The 20,140-nt window shown below is 42.7% G+C and overlaps 1 protein-coding gene across 4 annotated transcripts in view; it reads left to right on the forward strand.

Moving 5' to 3' along the window:
• TUB (TUB bipartite transcription factor) overlaps nt 1-18,730 on the forward strand; it is a 118,251-nt gene extending 99,521 nt beyond the window's left edge. For all 4 annotated transcript variants that reach the window (XM_035119782.3, XM_035119805.3, XM_060275879.2 and 1 more), the window contains 8 exons: nt 1,137-1,301; nt 4,316-4,437; nt 6,249-6,440; nt 8,633-8,745; nt 10,227-10,341; nt 13,682-13,780; nt 15,432-15,603; nt 17,078-18,730. In XM_035119782.3, coding sequence (XP_034975673.1) covers nt 1,137-1,301; nt 4,316-4,437; nt 6,249-6,440; nt 8,633-8,745; nt 10,227-10,341; nt 13,682-13,780; nt 15,432-15,603; nt 17,078-17,211 — 1,112 coding nt within the window. In that variant the 3' untranslated portion in view covers nt 17,212-18,730. The remainder of the gene's footprint in view (nt 1-1,136; nt 1,302-4,315; nt 4,438-6,248; nt 6,441-8,632; nt 8,746-10,226; nt 10,342-13,681; nt 13,781-15,431; nt 15,604-17,077) is intronic.
• Nucleotides 18,731-20,140: the final 1,410 nt, after the last annotated feature.

Genomic DNA, 20,140 nt, shown 5'->3' on the forward strand with positions numbered 1-20,140 from the left:
AGTTAATTTTGAACCGCACAGAACAGGAAGCATGTAAACCATTATGTAAAGAAATTGAAATATTACAGATTATATCAGTTCAAAAATTATTTTTATAGGGCTGACAAGTAAACACAAGCACAACATCTTGTACACGCAAGCATAAAATCAGAAGCTGAAATGCACATAATTCTATTTTGTTTTGATTTTCTGTCACTATAGCAAGCTTTTTTCTCAAAGGGAGTGACATGAACTGTTACCTTTACATTTCGGTTCTGAGTTTGGTTTGGAGGATTGTTGGAACGCACCCAAACCTTGTTTCACGTCGTTCCATATTGTGGTCTTTTAAGCAGCTATGTGGGTGGGGCTAGTCTTCCATATTCAGTGGCTGTGCAGGGAAGTGACACACTCAATCCATTTCTCCCCAGCCTACAGCCAAAGCAGCTTCTGTCTTTGCCATGAACCTGGAAGCTCCAAATGTCAGGCAGGAAGCAGTGATAATTCCACATGCCCCTTCCTCATGCCAAGAAAAAAAAAAAGCACGGGCAGCCATTTCCTACCACTGCCTGCCTCTTATCCAGGGTCTCCTGCAACCCAGGCAGGATGTGACCCATCTCTATCGGTTACAATGGTAGTTTTAGGCCTCTTGAGGTGCCATTCTAAAGGCTTATTATAACATTGCTCTTTCAGTACCCTTCTAGATAGCAGTTTTCGTGCTAATTGATCTAGAGCCAGACCCCTGGAAGCAACAGGAAGCAAGCACTCTTTTGTATGAAAACTACGCTTCTTATTTAAATACAGTGGTACCTCTGGTTACGAACTTAATTTGTTCCGGAGGTCCATTCTTAACCTGAAACCGTTCTTAACCTGAGGTACACCACTTGAGCTAATGGGGCCTCCCACTGCTGCCATACCGCCGGCACCCGATTTCTGTTCGCATCTTGAGGTAAAGTTCTTAACCCGAGGTACTACTTCCGGGTTAGCGGAGTCTGTAACCCAAAGTGCTTGTAACCCGAGGTGTTTGTAACCCAAGGTACCACTGTATACCTAAAGATGGCTGCCAGGTTTGACCTCTTAGGTATGCCGTGGTCAAAGGTTGGAAAACATATATTGTCTCTGGATAGTGACACTGTTGTTTGACTTTTTCTGCTTGATAGGAATTGATGGTCCAGCTGCTTTTCAGGATGATGTACAGGAAGTAGGGAGCCAAGTTCAAATACTTACTGTTGGAGAGGCTTGCCATGATGAGGATGATGTTGAGACAATAACTACCAGTCAACAACAAGGGACACAGGACCTTAGGTTGACAATGCAGAAGAAAGGTAAGGAACCATGAAACTTGTTGATGCTGTTAGCTGTTGTTTCTACTCGGTATGATTACAGGTCACCTAATCCAATGGATTCAGGTTACAATAGAGGAGATTTCAAATAAACACCAGGAGGTACTTTCTGATGGCAAGAGCTGTTTGGCAATGGAATGGGCTCCCTTGGAAGGCGGTGGTGTCTCCCATCATTCAAGACTGGATGGCCATCTGGTGCTTTAGTTGAGATTCCTGCATTGCAGGGGGTTTGACGAAATGACCCTCTGTTACACTAAAATCCAATTCATAATATGAATTCATAATATGCTCCCCAAAATAGATCCAAGAGTACGGCTAATCAATACTACTGAGATAGACTAGCTTGGCTCTCACTGAGTCAAGGTTCCAAGGTAACCCATTCCAGCATGAAACAGCTTTTACTGTCAGATTCCCGCCCCCCTTCTAATATTTTGTTGGACTCTCTTTTTTTGAAATTTGACTCCAATGGCTTACAAGCAGCAGAAAACAAACTTGCCCCACCTTCCATGTGACAGCCCTTTGGATGCTTGAAGATCATATCACATTTCAATCTTTCACCTCATAGGCAAGTAAATGGGGCTCCAATCTGGAACTCAGCCAAGAGGGCCCAAAACTTCAGACATCAAAATGACTTTATCAGGAAGCAGATTAAGCCCTTGTCCGCATGACATCCCTGACTACATCCCTATAGTTCACACTTGGAGACAATATTGCAGTGGGAGGGTATCCTTCCTATTCACCTCTGATACTGTTTGGTGTAGTTATCTCAAACGGATCCATTCAGAGTAGGGAGCAACAAACTTCATTGTTTTAGAAATGGGTATTACATTTCCAGTGTTTTGACCCACCTTCAGACAACAGGTTTAGGAAGGGGAGAAGATTTCCTTACTGTTTTAGGGGACCTTGCAGCTAATGAGGAAGCAGAATTCAAGGCCAGGGTTGGAAAAGCAGCCTAGGCTCTGCCTTTCCTCTTTCTGAAGCCAAGGCCTAAATGATGGGAGTGTGGGGAGCAAAGTACAGAAAAAAATGAGGTTGGTTGTGGGAAGGCAAGGGTTTACCCACTTTTCAAATACCGTGTGATGGGTCATCAGCTTGTTTTTCAATAAAATAGCACCTTATTTTCCATCCTATTTTCACAGTGTATCATAATTTGCTTTCCCCCCTGAAGTCAAATCTGGGTTTATTGTAACTCATATGCACTGTATTTTTTATTTTATTTTTCAGTGAGCTGATGTTTTCACTTATTCCTTCTTGCTCTGCGTTTTCTTGGAACAGGCCAGTAATCCTGTTAAAATTGACAAATTTAGGACCTACTGTGACAAGTTTGTAGGAAAGTGTTACATGAAAACACGAGAGCTTAGCTGCCTCACTTCTCGTCAGTGGATAATGCCGTTTCGTACGTAGGACTGAGGCTTAGCTGTGTGACTGTCTCCCCTCTCCTGTGGTAGTGGATTACATTATGTCCTAGAAGGATCAAGCAGCGAGTTTTAATGACTAGGGGACTTGGGATATTTCTATTAAGCAGCATGGCTTGCCAGTCTGATATCCAAGTAAGGCCTTTGAAAGCCAACTATACTCCCTTGTGGATACTGAGAATATGTGTACAGTAACTCTTTCACTATATTCCTCCACACCCCCGTCAGTTTAATATTATTGAAAAGCTATAAACAACAGAAGGGGATTACTAAAATACTGTGCAGAAAGCTTGCAACTATTTCTTCCAATTGCTTTGCTCTGGTTTGAACTTAATTCTGTTCAAATTCTTTGGTGGCAGCATCAGCTAACATTCGGCTCACATGACAAATGCTTGTTTGTTCCCTGTGGGGCATCCAGAAAATGCCCCCCCCCCCAAAAAATTGCACTTCCTGAAAATATAAAAATGTACAGGAAATACAAGGTCTGCAAAGAATGTCAACTGTTTTGTTTGATACTCTAATCTGAATATGCCACCAGCGGCTTTAGTTACTGGGAAATATTCTGCCATTTAGATTTCAATTTCCCTTGTCGGTGAACAGAGTCAAAAGGACAGTACAACTGTTTCTTACATTATAGCAAGCATTCTGTTTCTGGGATGCTGTCAGTACCAGTTATGTCACTGTAACAATATAAAAATTAGCAGCCTTCAGTAGTCCTTAAGCAGCATTAACAGCAATGAATTGATAGGCAGAAGCCACATTGCAACCATTCTGCAGTGTAAAGACCTTGTATACTGGGCACATCTTCTGTTCTGAGAGGGTAAAACACAAGTCTTTCCCCCAACCTGGTGCCCCTCCCCCTGGTGTTTTGGACTACATATTTCCTCATATCTGCCTTCTTGACCACTTTGATCTGCTGAACTGGCATTGGTGGTGCCACTTTGAGGTTTTCTACAACCAAGCGGTAAATAAATGTTAATAAATAAATAAGGCACCCATCAGCTCCACCCAACCCAGCCATGCTGGGAGAAATATTCCAAAACATCTGGAGGGCACCAGGTTGGGGAAGACTGCTCTAACATCTTCCTTGGGTGTGACCCTTATCATTTTTTTTCATGTACCTGCACCTCCATTTACATATGAAATATAGGAAGGTGATGCTATGGAGTATGGGCATAACAATTGTCCTGCCCTCGCCCATGGTTTGGATAAATATTCTGCTTAAATCAGCCTCCTGTCTATTTGTTAATGTGCAGAAAGATGCCATAAAAGAGAAAGAAGAATTTTCTGCTGCAGAATACTTTAATGGAAAACAAATGAACAGCTGCTCTTGTTCTTCTGTATTAATGTTTATTTGTTGCATTACACGTGTTTTGGATTGCCACACAACAAATAAAAATGATAAATAATAACAATAAAGAGACACTTTCCATCTTCTGTTGTAAATACCCAGAATCCAGTCACCATAAGTATGCCGTCTCTGAAAATCAGAGAATTATCATAGCAATTGAGATGTATATTCGAACTGAATATTATAAAAGCTTTTTTTAAAAATCTGCAAATGTGATGGATGTCCCTTAGGCATTTCAAGTAGCATGAATTTTGATGAAGAGGAGGATGAGGAGGATGAAGACAGCTCAAGTTCGTCACAGTTGAATAGCAATACACGACCAGGTTCTGCAACAAGCAAGAAATCAAATAAGGTGAGAACTCTGGTGTGATGAGGCCAGGTCATGGTTCAAACATTTGTCAAGAGTCATCTACTACAATTGCTAGAACCTGGTCTAGTATTCTTCAGACTAAAGCCATCCAAACAGATTCCTCTTAAAATCCTTTATAGCAAAAAGATCCCATACTTCCACTAGGCTGTTGGCTCTACTGCCCAGCCCGTTTATGGAAGCAGATTTAGCGTTTGTCATATGACAAGTGTGATGAGCACAAACAACACAACAAATATTATGCAACATTGTGGTGAGTAAACATTACTTGTGAAACTTGGAGGATATGCTGTAGAGCAGGCACCCCCAACCTTCAGCCCTCCAGATGTTTTGGACTACAATCCCCATGATCCCTGACCACTGGTCCTGTTAGCTAGGGATCATGGGAGTTGTAGGCCAAAACATCTGGAGGGCCGCAGTTTGGGAATGCCTGCTGTAAAGTCACCTGTCCCCATATAGACTGCTCCTGATGATAAGTTGTTGTGGGGCAAACAGATCAAACGATTGGCTATTGCTGACTAATGCCACACGTTTCCCACTTTCTCCCCTCCCTTTATAGCAGTGTAGAGTGACTTTCCTAATTATCGCTGAAGGCACAGGGCCAATGAGAAACTGCGTCAGAGCTATTCTGCCTGGCTGGCTGCCCTCATCAAACTTCTGATTGGCAGTGGCATCCTAAACACATATAGTCAGGAAGAAGTCCTGCTGAGTACATTGAATATTAACCTTTCATCAGAGCTTGCTCACAGGTGGATAGGGTCAGGATTGCAGCGTACACTGGTGCCTGGGTTTCATCGACCATTTGGAAACCCCAGTTCTTCCAATTGTTGTCAATTCAGCACATGGTCTTTGATACACGTGACGTTTGTGGTCCCTTCCAACTCTACAATTCTATGGGTCCGTGGTTCGGTGAGGACATACTGCCCCGCATTCTGGCTTTTGCCCAGTTCAGGCGCATCCCCTTTTCCAACGCAGACCCTGCAGGGCCACGCTTCTGCTCTTGCTTGCCTTCAGAATGATTGGATCCTGCTGTCTTTTTTTAAAAAAATGACAAAGTAATAATCATAAATAAATAAAAATAAAAATGTGCACCCCACCACTGAGACCATTCCATTGTAACTATCCATCCTCCCAAAATTTCAACACCTCTTGCGATAGTTTGACCCCTTTCCAGTTTAACAGTACAAATTCTACAAACACCTCCCATATCTCTTCAAAGTCATATCTCCTGCATATTCCCCATCTTACCTTAATGGCACGTTAATTTATCATTAATAGCTATATCCCATACCTCTTTATAGGGACGCGGGTGGTGCTGTGGTCTGAACTACTGAGCCTAGGGCTTGCCGATCAGAAGGTCAGCGGTTCGAATCCCTGCAATGGGGCGAGCTGCCGTTGCTCAGTCCCTGCTTCTGCCAACCTAGCAGTTCGAAAGCACGTCAAAGTGCAAGTAGATAAATAGGTACCGCTCTGGTGGGAAGGTAAAGGGTGTTTCCGTGCGCTGCTCTGGTTCGCCAGAAACAGCTTAGTCATGCTGGCCACATGACCCGGAAAAACTGTCTGTGGACAAACGTCGGCTCCCTCGGCCAGTAAAGCGAGATAAGCGCCGCAACCCCAGAGTCGTCCGCGACTGGACCTAATGGTCAGGGGTCCCTTTACCTTATACCTCTTTATACCATTCTTCCATTTTACATTCTGCTTGGCCTTTCCACTTCCCGGCTATAATAATTCAATAAATTTGTGAGCAAATTTGTGTCTGTCTTTTAAGCACATGGTTGCTTTTCTTCCTTTCCTAGGAGTCGGCCTCTGGGCCTAGTCCTTCGACAAACAACCCCGTCATAGAAGTAGACGACCTGGAGGTGTTTGCTGTGAGACCTGCTCCTCAGGGGGTTACTGTCAAATGCCGAATCACAAGGGACAAGAAGGGAATGGACCGTGGAATGTACCCTACTTACTACCTCCACCTGGAAAGAGAGGATGGGAAAAAGGTTGTAAAGCAGATCTTTCTGGTTGCATATAAAACAGCAAAAGAAAAAATGCAGAATCAGCTTGTAAAAGTGGGGAAATCCCTATACCCAGAGTTTGGACCATCCACCCCCAACATATGAATGCTTAAAGTTGAGAGTACATTATAACCTGCAAGCAGAGAGGAAAAAAATATATAACAGCATGCTTTAATCCTGTACATGCTTTCCTGGGAGTAAGTCCTATTTAATTCAGTGGGGTTTACTTCTGAGTAGACCTTATAGGATTGTTCTGTTAAGAGACCAAACTCCTCTATGTTCTCTGCTTTATTTATAATTGGGAGTAGTATAAGTGATTATTGAATAACCACTTGAATGCTAACATTTTATTTCTGAGCTTGTGCAGGTTTTGTTCATCCCATCAAAATGTTTTATTCAAGTGTTTCCCTAGTGCTAAGTGTCATAAGACACACTCTTAAACAGGGATCCCCAAACTGCGGCCCTCCAGATGTTTTGGCCTACAACTCCCATGATCCCTAGCTAACAGGACCAGTGGTTGGGGAAGATGGGAATTGTAGTCGAAAACATCTGGAGGGCCGAAGTTTGGGGATGCCTGTTCTTAAACATGGAGATTTATTGCTTTATTAACTGTATACAAACAGAGATGTTTAGATGCTATGTCTCATTAGGACAGTCCTAGTGAGGCAATCTAATCCTGAGCCATATGCAAAAAATCAAAGGTAACCAAGGAGTGGAATGGGGAGCTGCCTCTTCAAACTGGCTCTTCTTGCATCAGATATGGATGGTGAACATTTTAGGGCCGTTTCACACATTTCTAATTGCCATTGAATATCAGTTCCATGCAGCTGACTTGACATCGGGCATTAGCTTCCTATTGTAGATGGCCAAATTGTACAGAAGTACATGACATGTAATCCCATACCGTACATATTTATTCAGAAGTAAATCACACTGAAATCTATAGGAAGTGCTCCCAGAGAAGGGTCCATAAGATGCAGCCGGAGGTCAACGCATTAGACCTCAGGGAAGTGCAACCCTGGTTTGGGATATTTAACATGCCATCCTGTTGGTCCATGTGGAAAGCCACATGCTACAATAGCTCCATGGAGTTGGGAGTATGCTGAAATGATTTTCAGAAACATGTCAGAGTAGCTTGCATTCTCTTTTCTTTCTGAACGTGTTAGCAATTCATACAGTGGTACCTCAGGTTACAAACACTTCGGGTTACAAACTCCGCTAATCTGGAAGTAGTTACCTTGGGTTGCGAACTTTGCCCCAGGATGAGAATGGAAATTGCGTGGTGCCGGCACACCAGCAATGGGAGGCCCCATTAGCGAAAGCGCCTCAGGTAATAATAATAATAATAATAATAATAATAATAATAATAATAATAATATATTTATACCCCCGCCCATCTGGCTGGGCCTCTCCAGCCACTCTGGGTGGCCTCCAACCGAATATTAAAAACAGTACAGCATAAACATTAAAAACTTCCCTAAACAGGGCTGCCTTCAGTTGTCTTCTAAAAGTAAAATAGTTGCTTATTGCCTTGACATCTGCTGGGAGGGCGTTCCACAGGGCGGGTGCCACTACCGAGAAGGCCCTCTGTCTGGTTCCCTGTAACCTCACTTCTCGTAAGGAGAGGGAACCGCCAGAAGGCCCTCGGTGCTGGATCTCAGTGTCTGGGCTAAGAACGGTTTCTGGTTAGGAATAGACCTCCAGAATGAGTTAAGTTTGTAACCCAAGGTACCATTGTATTGGGAAACTTGGGGAAAGGGTAATGTAATATTTACTCCCACGTGGCTTCAGGTAGTTGTCTTTTACTTTATACTTTGTCCTTAGAAGTCATGATGCTTGGAGTCTTCAAGTGATTAGTAGTTGGACTCTCTACCCTTCTGACCTGAATTGGCATCTGTTTTCCTTTTACTTGAAGGAAACTGTTCAAGCTCAAATTAAACATTTAACAAAGTGTACTAGGTTTAATTATTTAAACCATAAATAATGGATCGAAGGAAGTAGTTTCCTCTGCTGATTGTTTTTTTACCTCCCCATTTTTGCTAACTTTCCCTTTGGCCTTCTACATTTTTGCTGATGATACTAAACCCCAAGAAAATCAGAGTCCGTTTTCTTTCTCTGGTGATTCTATCAGATTCTGCCTGGAGTGTGACATTTTGTTCCCCTTTCAAATTCCTTAGGTATTTTTGTTAGCTGGAAGAAAGCGAAAGAAGAGCAAAACCTCAAATTACCTCATCTCCATTGACCCTACCGACCTGTCTCGAGGAGGAGAGAGTTTCATTGGAAAGCTAAGGTAAAGGTTTAGATTTTTAAGGCAGGGACAGGGAACCTCTGGTCTTCCAGATGTTCTTAGACTCCAACTCCATCAGCTCCAGCCAGCATAGCCAGTGATAAAAGATGACAGGTGTTGGAGTCCAGTCACATCTGAAGGGCCACAGGCTCACCACCATTGATTTAGGGTATATTCTAAGAGAATCAGATAAACATTTTGGGATTCAGGATACTAGTGGTAACAACTGAGAGCAAACCTTTGATATCAGTCCCTGTTTACATTCCCACCTACCACGCGTTCCTTAGCTCTTGATGGAAAGTCGCAATTGACAGCAATTCGCAAAAGAATCAAAGCGATCACTGCTCCTTATTTTGCATAATGGAGTCAAAAGATTTCCTGTTATTTATTTATTTGCTGCCCATTCACACACTGCAGTGACTTCAGAATGCTTGTAGCATAACTTGGTTTCATTACCCCCTTAATTAATTTTAACTACTATTTTTATTTACGCAAGCTGGAGTGATTAAAGGGCGGTAAGGAAACTGGCATTCTATCCTCCCAAGAGCATTGGAAAGAAGGGTGCTAATGAGAGAGATAAGTGCCACTGTAGCAGAGTCAGGAGACAGGGAAGAGCCAAAGTAATACCCTCCCAGGAACAGTGTCACTGCACACCCCTCCCTTGCTGCAACCCAGTCCATCACTCCCACCAGTGTGCTCAGCTGGCCTCCTCACCCCCTACCTCTTCTCACTGGGTGAGCCACTCCTGGGCATAGTGGATGAAATGGTTGGCTTGATCCAGGAAGACCTGAATCTTCAAGAAAGAAGATTCCACCTAAACATTAGGAAGAACTTTCTGACAGTAAGAGCTGTTCGGCAGTGGAATTTGCTACCAAGGAGTGTGGTGGAGTCTCCTCCTTTGGAGGTCTTTAAGCAGAGGCTTGACAGGCATATGTCAAGAATGCTTTGATGGTGTTTCCTGCTTGGCAGGGGGTTGGACTGGATGGCCCTTGTGGTCTCTTCCAACTCTATGATTCTATGAGTTCAAACCCCTTTTCAGCTATGAAGATTGCTTGCGGCAGACACATATCTCGGAGCCCAATATACCTCACTGGATTATAGTGAGGATAAACGGGGGGAAGCCGTGTGCGCTACCCAGAGCTCTTTGAAGGAGAGGGGAGATACAGGTTTTAATGACAGTGCTGAGTATTAATGCTGCATGATTTGATTCAGGATAGAAGTATGCTTTTATGAATGCTTCACAATTGGTTCACATGGGATCACTTATCTGAGATTTTGTGAAATTCATTTCAGAGTCTTATAGTAACAGTAGCTCAATCTGGCATGCCTCATATTGCATGCAGCCTCCAGAACCTCTGCACTCTCTGGGACTATGATATCCCAGATACGCTGGCAAGAGAGATTCTGAGTGCTTAAGGCTCAAATGATGATAATCAATCAGTAGCAGGCAATGAAGGCAATCCATTGTTTTTCCTCTGTAATAGATCAAATCTTATGGGGACTAAGTTTACAGTTTATGATAATGGAGTAAACCCAATGAAAACAACGTTGAGCTTGGAGGCAAGTAATCTGCGCCAGGAGCTAGCTGCTATTTGCTACGTAAGTACCATTCATAAGCAAAGTAAGCAAACGTTTTTCAGTAAAGTAATTAATAATCAAGCATGCAAAGCTGTACCAAACATTCAACACATTTATGACCCACACCCATACCTAAATCAGGGACAGCCATCAGGGGAAGCCAGAGAGCAGTGATGCCTTTTGCCTGGTTGGTGCTGCACTCAGACTGTCTTCCCAGCGCATCCTCCTCACCACTATCACACTTGCTGGAAAATAAGAGGATGCCCAATGATTCCTCTGCTGTCTTGTGTAGCTTTTTAACTGAGGAGGCCAGGTGCTCCCCAAGCCAGTGCAGATGAGGAACAGTGGCCTCATGTCCAAGGGAAGTGCAGTGACCAAGTTCCTCTAGGAATCTGTGACTACCGTACCTTTAGGAGCAGATTTTTCAGTGAGAAATGGGCACTGGCCTTGATGCTCTTAAATTAAGTCTAGGTAAATAAATTGTGCAAGAGGGGGTTCATTTCTCTAGGTTTATTATTGGACACCTGGGCCTCTTATGCAATAACAGATCACAGTGTATAATCAGAGGTGGTGTAAAACCAGAGTAAATGGGGCTGGTGGCTGTGTCCGTTGATTCATTCTGGCCATAAGACTGAGAAAATCTGCATCCATTTGCTAATGATAGTGAATGTTGTTTGCCTGAGTCATCCAACCCTAGCACAGATGTACTTGGGATTTCTTTACCCTCAAATGACCCATTTCTGCTCAAGTCCTGGACTTCCCTGGAGCAAATGTGACTTGCTCAAATATACAAGTTGCAAAATGCTCTTTGCTCTTTGCTCACGATGATCACATGCTCCTTTGCTGTGCCTGGGTCAAGCAAACTGCTGGTTCCGCTGTGGGTCTGAGTCATCCAGCCCTCTTTGAGTTGCACAAGCAAAGCCAAAGGTTGGCAGTAGATTCACAACCAATTACCAGATATTACAGGACTGAAGAGAAACCCTAGTCAGCGTTTAATTTATAAAATGAGAGGTGCTTGGCCTGCCTCCAAATCATTTCCAGTGCATTGGAAACCGTTGTCCTTAATTCCAGATGTATAGGACCTGGGTGAAAGAAAGACTCTCTGCAAATGATCAGAGTTCTTTCATAAGTTATTAGGTTCAGCCCTGATATTTAAAATGGAATCTGAAGGCAAAGGCTTGCATCAGATTAAGCCCTATGGAGGCAAACCCCCCCCCCCATTTACATGGGGGTTATGTTCCAAGGCACTGCACATTTAAGTGAAATCATGTATATTTGAAACACCATTGAAAAAGCCTGCAAACACCCTATTCTCCTCCATTATGTGACATTTTTGGGTCACTTCCAGGTTCTGTGCAATGTGCTTGTGCACGGTTGCACATGTATTGAAAGTGCTTAAATGGGGGGGGGGTGCTGTACCTTGTGCAAACTTCTTTGCATTAGGATCAGCAACGTGCTGGAAGCAAGAAAGTCTAAGAAACTCAGGAACCACTCATCACAAAAGTTTGTTTGTTTAACATATTGTATTTACACATTGCTTTCCCACCAGGCTGGGGTTCAAGAGGTGTTTGAGTAAAGCACTTCAGATGTCTTTTAGGATCATACACTGCATGGTCATTTTATATATTATAGCCCACATTTGGGAGCATTCTTGGTTACGTATCTGTGGAAGAATATCTGCATGGTTTTGCAGTCCACCTCAGAGGATTATGTGCAAAAAAGTTGCATGAGTGGATGATCAATTCCGACAAAAAAATTCCCCATGCCTGTGTGCATAGGAGATGTTCCCCAAACGCCACATTCTATGCAAATTGCTGAATCAGATCAGAAGTGGCCCCAAAATGCATATTCACTTAAGTCCTAGGTTTGTACACTTCCCACAGCATTTTCAAACACTCATGACTTTAGAGAAAACCCAGGATCCTGAATGGCTTTTAAAACAATGCAATCCTACAGTAATGGCGCTGCTGCTGATTAATAAATCTACAGCTACACCTAATGGTCACTGTTAGAACTGCAGCAGAAGAGAGATTCCAGCCAAGTCCTTAGAAATATAACAATTAGTGAGAAATGGTCCATTGCTGACCTCTTGACCACTTACGTGGCAATTTAGTTTGCATAAAACTGTGTCATGGACCTCAGTTCCCAGTTATCAAGTTGGGCTGCAGTGCTCCAACCGTTTTTGTACTACTATTGTTGAAATAAGTGTGTGCAACTGAGTACGCAGTTTTTTGCAGTTGTGCACTTAACATTGCTCAACTGCGATAATGGGTTAGAATTCCCCTTCTTGTGTGTCTCGGGTGCCAGCAGAGCACCAGTTGCCAACAGATGAATGAGAAGTGACAAAATTATGCAAGAGGAGATACCTCTCCATTGCCTTCCTTCCACGGTGAATTAGGAGGGGCACATGGTCACATTAGGAGAAGCTGATGCGATATAGTAGCCAAAAGATGCCTATGGACTTAGTCCTGTTTAAATCTGCCATGAACTTGATTGGTAGCCTAGGACAAGTGGCTACATATAGCCTCCGAAATCATCTACTGATTTTGCCTGCAACGTGGTGGTAGAAAAGAAAGGAACCCAAGCTGTACATAGTGGCCAGAGGAAGAATTCCTCTTCCTACTCCTGCTGCAGCCTTCTCCGTCTCACTGGGTGCAAGTCCATCCCTTTGGTCCTCCTTCATGTCCAGGCCCAAGAAACAAAAGTAGTTGGGAGCTGCGAAGGAGCAATCAGGAGGCACCAGGAAGCCTTCCACTCTGGCCACAAGCATGGGAGCTACGTCACACTCTCTTCACCCACCCCATTCATTCTCACTGTCTCACCACTCTGAGATCACTGTAGCTTATGGTGACTTACTGCAAGGGCCTTTGTAAGGGTTACTAAGATAAGTATGCCAAGCATAGTAAGGGTTACTAAGATAGGTATTACCTGCTCTTCACCCTAAGCTCTCTGGGTGGGTCGTAACATTAAAACACAATATTAAAAACAGTTTAGAAAAAATTGCAATCACAAAAATAAGGTGGGTCCTGAAAATAGACACTGACTGTCAAAAGCCACTTGTTGTGTTCTTGTTAATGATACTTGTTGGATAGCGCAGAGCTGTAACTGGTGCTGAAGTGTCTGCACATTTTAAAACTTTATGCAAAGTATGCTTTATGAAGCTCCTACATTTTCCTTTCCCCCCTGAGCTTACAAGGTAAAAATTGAATATTATGGAACACTGTTGGCTTTGTAGCAAGTTTTGAAACACCTTTGTAGGCTAATTACTGTTCTATCACCAGTGATATTTGTTTGGAAAGACTGACTTCCAAGGTAAAGATGTGTGGTATTAAAAACGCTTCTCCTATTCATTCAAAAACAGGAAACAAATGTTTTGGGGTTTAAAGGTCCTCGTAAGATGAGTGTCATCATACCAGGGATGAGTATGGACCATGAGAGAGTTTCCATCAGGCCACGCAATGTAAGTCACTCTTCTCAGTAAAACTAGCTCACCTGCAATGACTGTGGGCGCATTTGTTTAAGCTAGGGGTTTGCCAGCCTCTTCATAATGTGTCTCAAGTGTGTGGGGGAGGGTGTATACTAAGCCAAGTTGTTGTTGTTGTTGTTGTTGTTGTTGTTGTTGTTGATACATTTAAATATCTAAAATAAAAGTAAATGTCACAGGCTGTAGAGGAGGGATACTGGAGATACAAAAAACCTAGCTGCCATGAAGCAGTGATAAAACAGATGCTTTTCATGCCAAAGGTTCCACATTCAATCACTGGCATTTCCAGATTAGGAGAGAACAGTGCATGGAGAGTATACTGAACTCAAAGTTCTGTCTTAGTACTGTGTACTAGATTCCTAGTCTGAGTTTCACAGATCACTGCAGGTGAGATTTACCCAAGGTGCTGGTCAATAATATTCTCATGGCTGCAGCTGCCTATGCCGATGTCTTCTTCTAAGTACCATGTGTAGAAGCAGATGTGTTTAGCTCATCTCCAGAGACAACTACATTCAACTAACTTCTACCTGAAGGAGCGTCTCCACCCCCATCGTTCTGCCCGGGCACTGAGGTCCAGTGCCGAGGGCCTTCTGGCGGTTCCCTCGCTGCGAGAAGCCAAGTTACAGGGAACCAGGCAGAGGGCCTTCTCGGCAGTGGCACCCGCCCTGTGGAACACCCTCCCACCAGATGTCAAAGAGAAAAACAACTACCAGACTTTTAGAAGGCATCTGAAGGCAGCCCTGTTTAGGGAAGCTTTTAATGTTTAATAGATTATTGTATTTTAATATTTTGTAGGAAGCCGCCCAGAGTGGCTGGGGAAACCCAGCCAGATGGGTGGGGTTTAAATAATAAATTACATTATTATTATTATTATTATTATTATTATTATTATTATTATTATTTTGTAGATTCAATGAAATTAGAAGCATGACCAATCTAGGTCCATTAATTTCAGTGAGTCTACAATTGAGTGGAAGCTAATTGACAACAACACTCGGTGCAAGGAATTCAAGGAACTTAAGCGTTGTCATTGACTTTTAACCCCGTGAGCATTGCAAAAAGCTACTTTCACTGTGGTATGGTAAAATTCAGTGCACAGAGCTCTGTGCTCGCTGTCAGGGTTGCCACTCTTCTGCGCATGGAACCGGTGGCTTCTCACATCTGCATACCTAAAAGCTGTCATGCTTGCTGAAGTTGTGAGCAGGGGCCATTTACAAGGAGGCTCTGAATGATAGGTGGCTTTTCTTTTTTAGCAAATACAGTCTGCACAAGATACTAGTGGCTACAGCTCTGCATACAGAAAAGCTGTCATGTTAGCTTAAGTCATGTATCTCAGGGGTTTCCCTGATTCATATTTAATATATGAAATCTTTAAATAAAAAAGCCACTTGTCTCTCTGTCATAGCCTTCAATCTCATCACCAATAAAGGAGGCACTTGGAGAATAAAGGAGACACTTCTGACCTTGAAGTGTGGGCAGACAGATATGGGAGATATGGGGGCTACATGTTAAGACTGTTTTTATGAGAGAGCGATGGCATGGGGGTGGGCGCATTCTGATGTTGCATAAAGCAAAAGTAAAAAGTGGGCTCTTGCTAAAATGATGTCTTTCTCCTTGGCTTTCCTAGGAGCATGAAACTCTCCTTGCAAGGTGGCAGAATAAAAACACAGAAAGTGTCATTGAGCTGCACAACAAAACTCCAGTCTGGAACGATGACACCCAGTCTTACGTTTTAAATTTCCATGGTCGCGTGACACAGGCCTCAGTGAAAAATTTTCAAATTATTCACGATAATGATCGTAAGTACAGCTGCTGAAATCCGATAACTCTCACGTAAAAAACCAGAGAGAGAGAGAGAGAGAGAGAGATTCTGTTTTTGATACACTTTGCTCAGTGTCCAGTCCCCCAACTGTTCTGTGGACGCAAAGACTTGACACAGAAGATGAGGAAGTAGGGCAGCCTGGTCTAATTTGGTGCTTTCTAGATGTGTTATGGTACAGCTCATACTTCACCATTGGTCACACTGGCAGGGGTTGACAGGAGGCATTAGTCCTAAACATCACAAGGCTACCAGACTGGGGGTGGCTGAACTATTGATAATTAGTTCACAGAATTAACCAACGCCGAGCAATTTGACTTCACCATGGAACTTGGTCCGAGCATGTTCTAGTTTTTGAGAAAGTTGGAAGGTTTTATGTTGGGGGGGTATAGTTTTTGGTGGTGTACACATTCATTTGCTGTTGTCACTTGCCTCTAGTTAAATAGGTTTTGCAGGTTACTTTGTTTTTTTAATGTGGCCACTGAAAGTGTTGAAACCTGAAACAGAGGTAGTGGAATGAGCATGCACACCTTGGGGATCAAGGCCTTTGCTATACTGTGATGTGCCCCACGGTTCATGGGGAGAGGAGACTTCACCCCTTAACATTTTAGCCATGTTCAAATATATAAAAGGATGTCATATGGAAGAGGGTGAAAGGTTGTTTTCTGCTGCTCCAGAGAAGCGGACACGGAGCAATGGATTCAAGCTACAAGAAAGAAGATTCCACCTAAACATTAGGAAGAACTTCCTGACAGTAAGAGCTGTTCGACAGTGGAATTTGCTGCCAAGGAGTGTGGTGGAGTCTCCTTCTTTGGAGGTCTTTAAGCAGAGGCTTGACAGCCATCTGTCAGGAATGCTTTGATGGTGTTTCCTGCTCGGCAGGGGGTTGGACTGGATGGCCCTTGTGGTCTCTTCCACTCTATGATTCTATTCTATGATTTACCTGCTTTGCAAGGATTAACTGAACAGTGAAGGTAGATAGTGCCCCAGCAAAGAGTTTTGGGAAAGACTACTATACAGTGAGTCCAGTCAGGGTAGCAGGCTGGGGAGCTGAGGTGGGGGCGGGGGAGAAGGATGCTTTGCCCTGTCTCTTCCTGATAGCTGCAGCTGCCTTCCGCTTCTCTATTCATCTCATCCGCATCTCTGTATCCTTTTTCTGTTTCCTGACTCTGGCCTTTATGAGGACATCCTTGGTATGAGAGGAAGCGCCAGGCAATTCACAGCTGGCCAGCATCTCAATCATGCCCCTTTCAACTCTCTAAAGGAAACTTGTCTCCCAGGCTGAATTCATTGAATCTGGATAGTGAAAATGATTTTTCATCTTCCCCTGCTTTATATTTTGGACTGCAAGTTTGTGACTCTCTCTCTCTCTCTCTCTCTCTCTCAATACACAGAAACTTATATTGATGTCCTTGTACTGTGTTTCTTTACTCCCCACCCCCACCCTCTTTCAGCTGACTATATTGTGATGCAGTTTGGCCGTGTGGCAGAAGATATTTTCACTATGGACTACAACTACCCAATGTGTGCACTTCAAGCCTTTGCTATTGCCCTGTCCAGTTTTGACAGTAAGCTGGCTTGTGAGTGAACCAGCTTACATCTGAGCCTCATGACTGCCAGGACCGCATGCCACCAGGAGGAGTAAACAGAAGTTTCAGGTTTTCTCTGGTGTCATCACTGGTTTCATGTTTTAATGGGGCAGGTAAAATTTGCTTTTTTGAAGGACCAACCCTTTTGCTGGAGAGAAAATATTTTAAAATTCAGGACTTTCAGGAAATATTTTTTCCCCATCTAGTCTCTATTTTTTTCGGGAAGGGGCATCAGAGATCTGTAAATAGAAATCCTACCTTGCGTCCTCAGTTTTGTGATGAAGATGTGCCATGAGGTACTGTATCATGGCTTAAAGTGAAAACACCATTGAGAGTGGTGCTTTTTCTTCTTCTTTCCTAAATCCATGACAGCTACCGCAACACAAATCTGGTTTTAGATTTAAGAAGTATTCAGAGGCCGTAAGCATACCTCAAGATCACATTAAATTCCTTGAGAGCTTCACATCACCCACTTTAGAAACAAGACCACAGGAAAGATGCACTTTAAAAACACACACACACAGAGAGAGATTAAGGTAGCATTTGGTCTCAAGGCCAAGACCAAACTTAGTTTGTTATATTGCTTACGTGGGAGGGGCCTGATGATTTTCTAGTCATGATGGGAGATGGGCGAGAGAGATGCAGGAAGCACAAATTAATGTTGCACAAGTCACTTGTAAGCCAAGTTGTCATTTTATAGATGTGTTTTAATTTAAACCTTACTTTCAAATGCAAAGTCATTGTTATTTTTTAAAGGAGAGAAACTGCACTCTTGCAAAGTTGCCATATGGATGCTAGAAATTATGTTATCTCACGAGAGCAAGTCATATCTGGGGAACTTCCTGTTGTCATTGAGAGCACGCATTCACTTTGCAATGTATGATGCCTTGGGTTCAATCTGTGGCACATTCAGTAAACACAGAGTTGTGGGACCTGTGACCCTCCAGATTTTGCTTGGGGATGAGGGAGTTTGTAGTCCAGCAACACCCAGAGGTCTGCAGGTTCCACTTTTCTGATCTTAAGATTCTGAAGAGCTGGGCTGGAAGACTTGAAGAGCTCATCAGCATTGTCAATATGGAGCTGCCTAGATTCAGGTCAGCTTCATATGTTCCCTATGGCACTCAGTTACTTGGATGAAGACCTCTTCAGACAACTGCCTCTGTGGCAGCTGTTTAGAGCATACTGCAGTTATTGCAAAATGTTATGATTACAAAATATGTCCTGCCCTTTTGAGGACAAAATCAAGAATTACCATATGCTAAACCTACAGTGACTGATACTGTCCACTTATCTGTTTTCTTGGAAAGGACTCTAAAGTTGCACATTGATGTGAAAATACCGCCTACTGAGACTGAGCCAGTTTGCTGCGCAAGCGTATTTGAGGTTACATGCAAAGGGAATTAGTGGTGGACATGCACATTTATTTTTTAAAGTGTCCCGGTTTCAAATATATACTATGCTGCCTTTTAATTACTAGATCAAAATGTTTCAGAAGAATACAGGCTGTTGAATATCCTATTTTTATTTATTTTAAGTTCAAAAAAAGGTACTACAAATTGAGCTGAAAGGATGCTTCACCACTTGGGTCCAGATTCAGAGGGAGTATGCAGTAAGGCAAAGCACACAGCTTGGGAGAAAAAAGGTGCCATGGGATTTGTAGGAAGACATTCTTTCTTGGCCATATCAAGGGAAGGCTGGGGATGAACAGCTTCACCACCAATACCATACGAGGATTCACTTTGGATGTATGTCATTGTGTAGTGGGGGCAACAAATACTTCAAAATCTCCCGTCCTAAATCAAAACACAAAATAGCATTCTATTATTGGATGACAACGAAGCAGTGACCGTGCCCCAAGATGTGGAGAAACCCTAACATAATGACAGTTCACACAGCACAAGGATTCAACCAACCCAGTGAGTTTCCATTTTCTATGGGATGATAGCCGATTATGAGAGTGGTGAAATACTTTCATGTGGCAGGGAATAGGGGGCCATGCAATATGCAAGGAAAGAGATTTGTGGGATCCCAGATTACGGATTAGCTAAAAAAAAAACCACCGCAAAACTCTGCCAATGAACTCTACATAAAATCTGATAGAAGAGCTTTGTGGCAGAATCCAAAAGAGCCTTATTCAGCATTAATTTCTTTATTTTAAATATTTCTATGCCAGTCTTCACCCTATTTAGGATTTCAGGAGCAATTGTATCATGATACATACAATAATAAAACAGTTAAAAATTACAATGTTAGAATGCCTAGGTGAAGAAGAACACATTTGCCTGGCGCCAAAGATTGCAACATGGGTGTCAAGCTAGCCTTTTTTTTAAAAAAAAAAGAGAGAGAGAGGACATGGCATGAGAGAGGAAAAACTGCTGGGAAAAAGCCTTTTGTTTATTTTTTTATTTACATGTATTTATAAACCACAATATTTAGAAAAAAAATCCAAAGTGGCGTACATAATTTTTTAAAAATACAACATAATTTCAAAAATCCTCACTGACCAGTGAAATAAAATAACTTGCTAATGTTGCTTGTTGATGTCAGTTGTTTAAATAGCTTACCTTCACTAATCTCAAAGCAAGAACAGATATTAGAAGAATTAGATTTAGGCTTATTTCTGTGGACCTGTTCTCCGAGAAAGAGTGTTGCAGCCTCAGAAATGTGACCATCAGCCAACCAGACATTTCCTCTAATTTACCAAATATTGTATGATAGGAAAATAAGATCCAAGGACGTGGCTGTGATGAGAGTTTGTATCCATCTGGATTGTGTGATTTTAGACATTCAGATAATTATGTTCTGTGTATTCCCCCCCCCCGGGGGGGGCGAGGTAGAATTTTTACAAAAAAGGGAGCAAGTGGATTTCATTGTTCACGTGTGCATTTGAATTATTGTTGGTTTTTTTAATGCCTTTATTTCATAGAT

The sequence above is a fragment of the Zootoca vivipara genome, chromosome 1 (assembly GCF_965207765.1).
Source record: "Zootoca vivipara chromosome 1, rZooViv2.hap1.1, whole genome shotgun sequence".
NCBI lineage: Eukaryota > Metazoa > Chordata > Lepidosauria > Squamata > Lacertidae > Zootoca > Zootoca vivipara.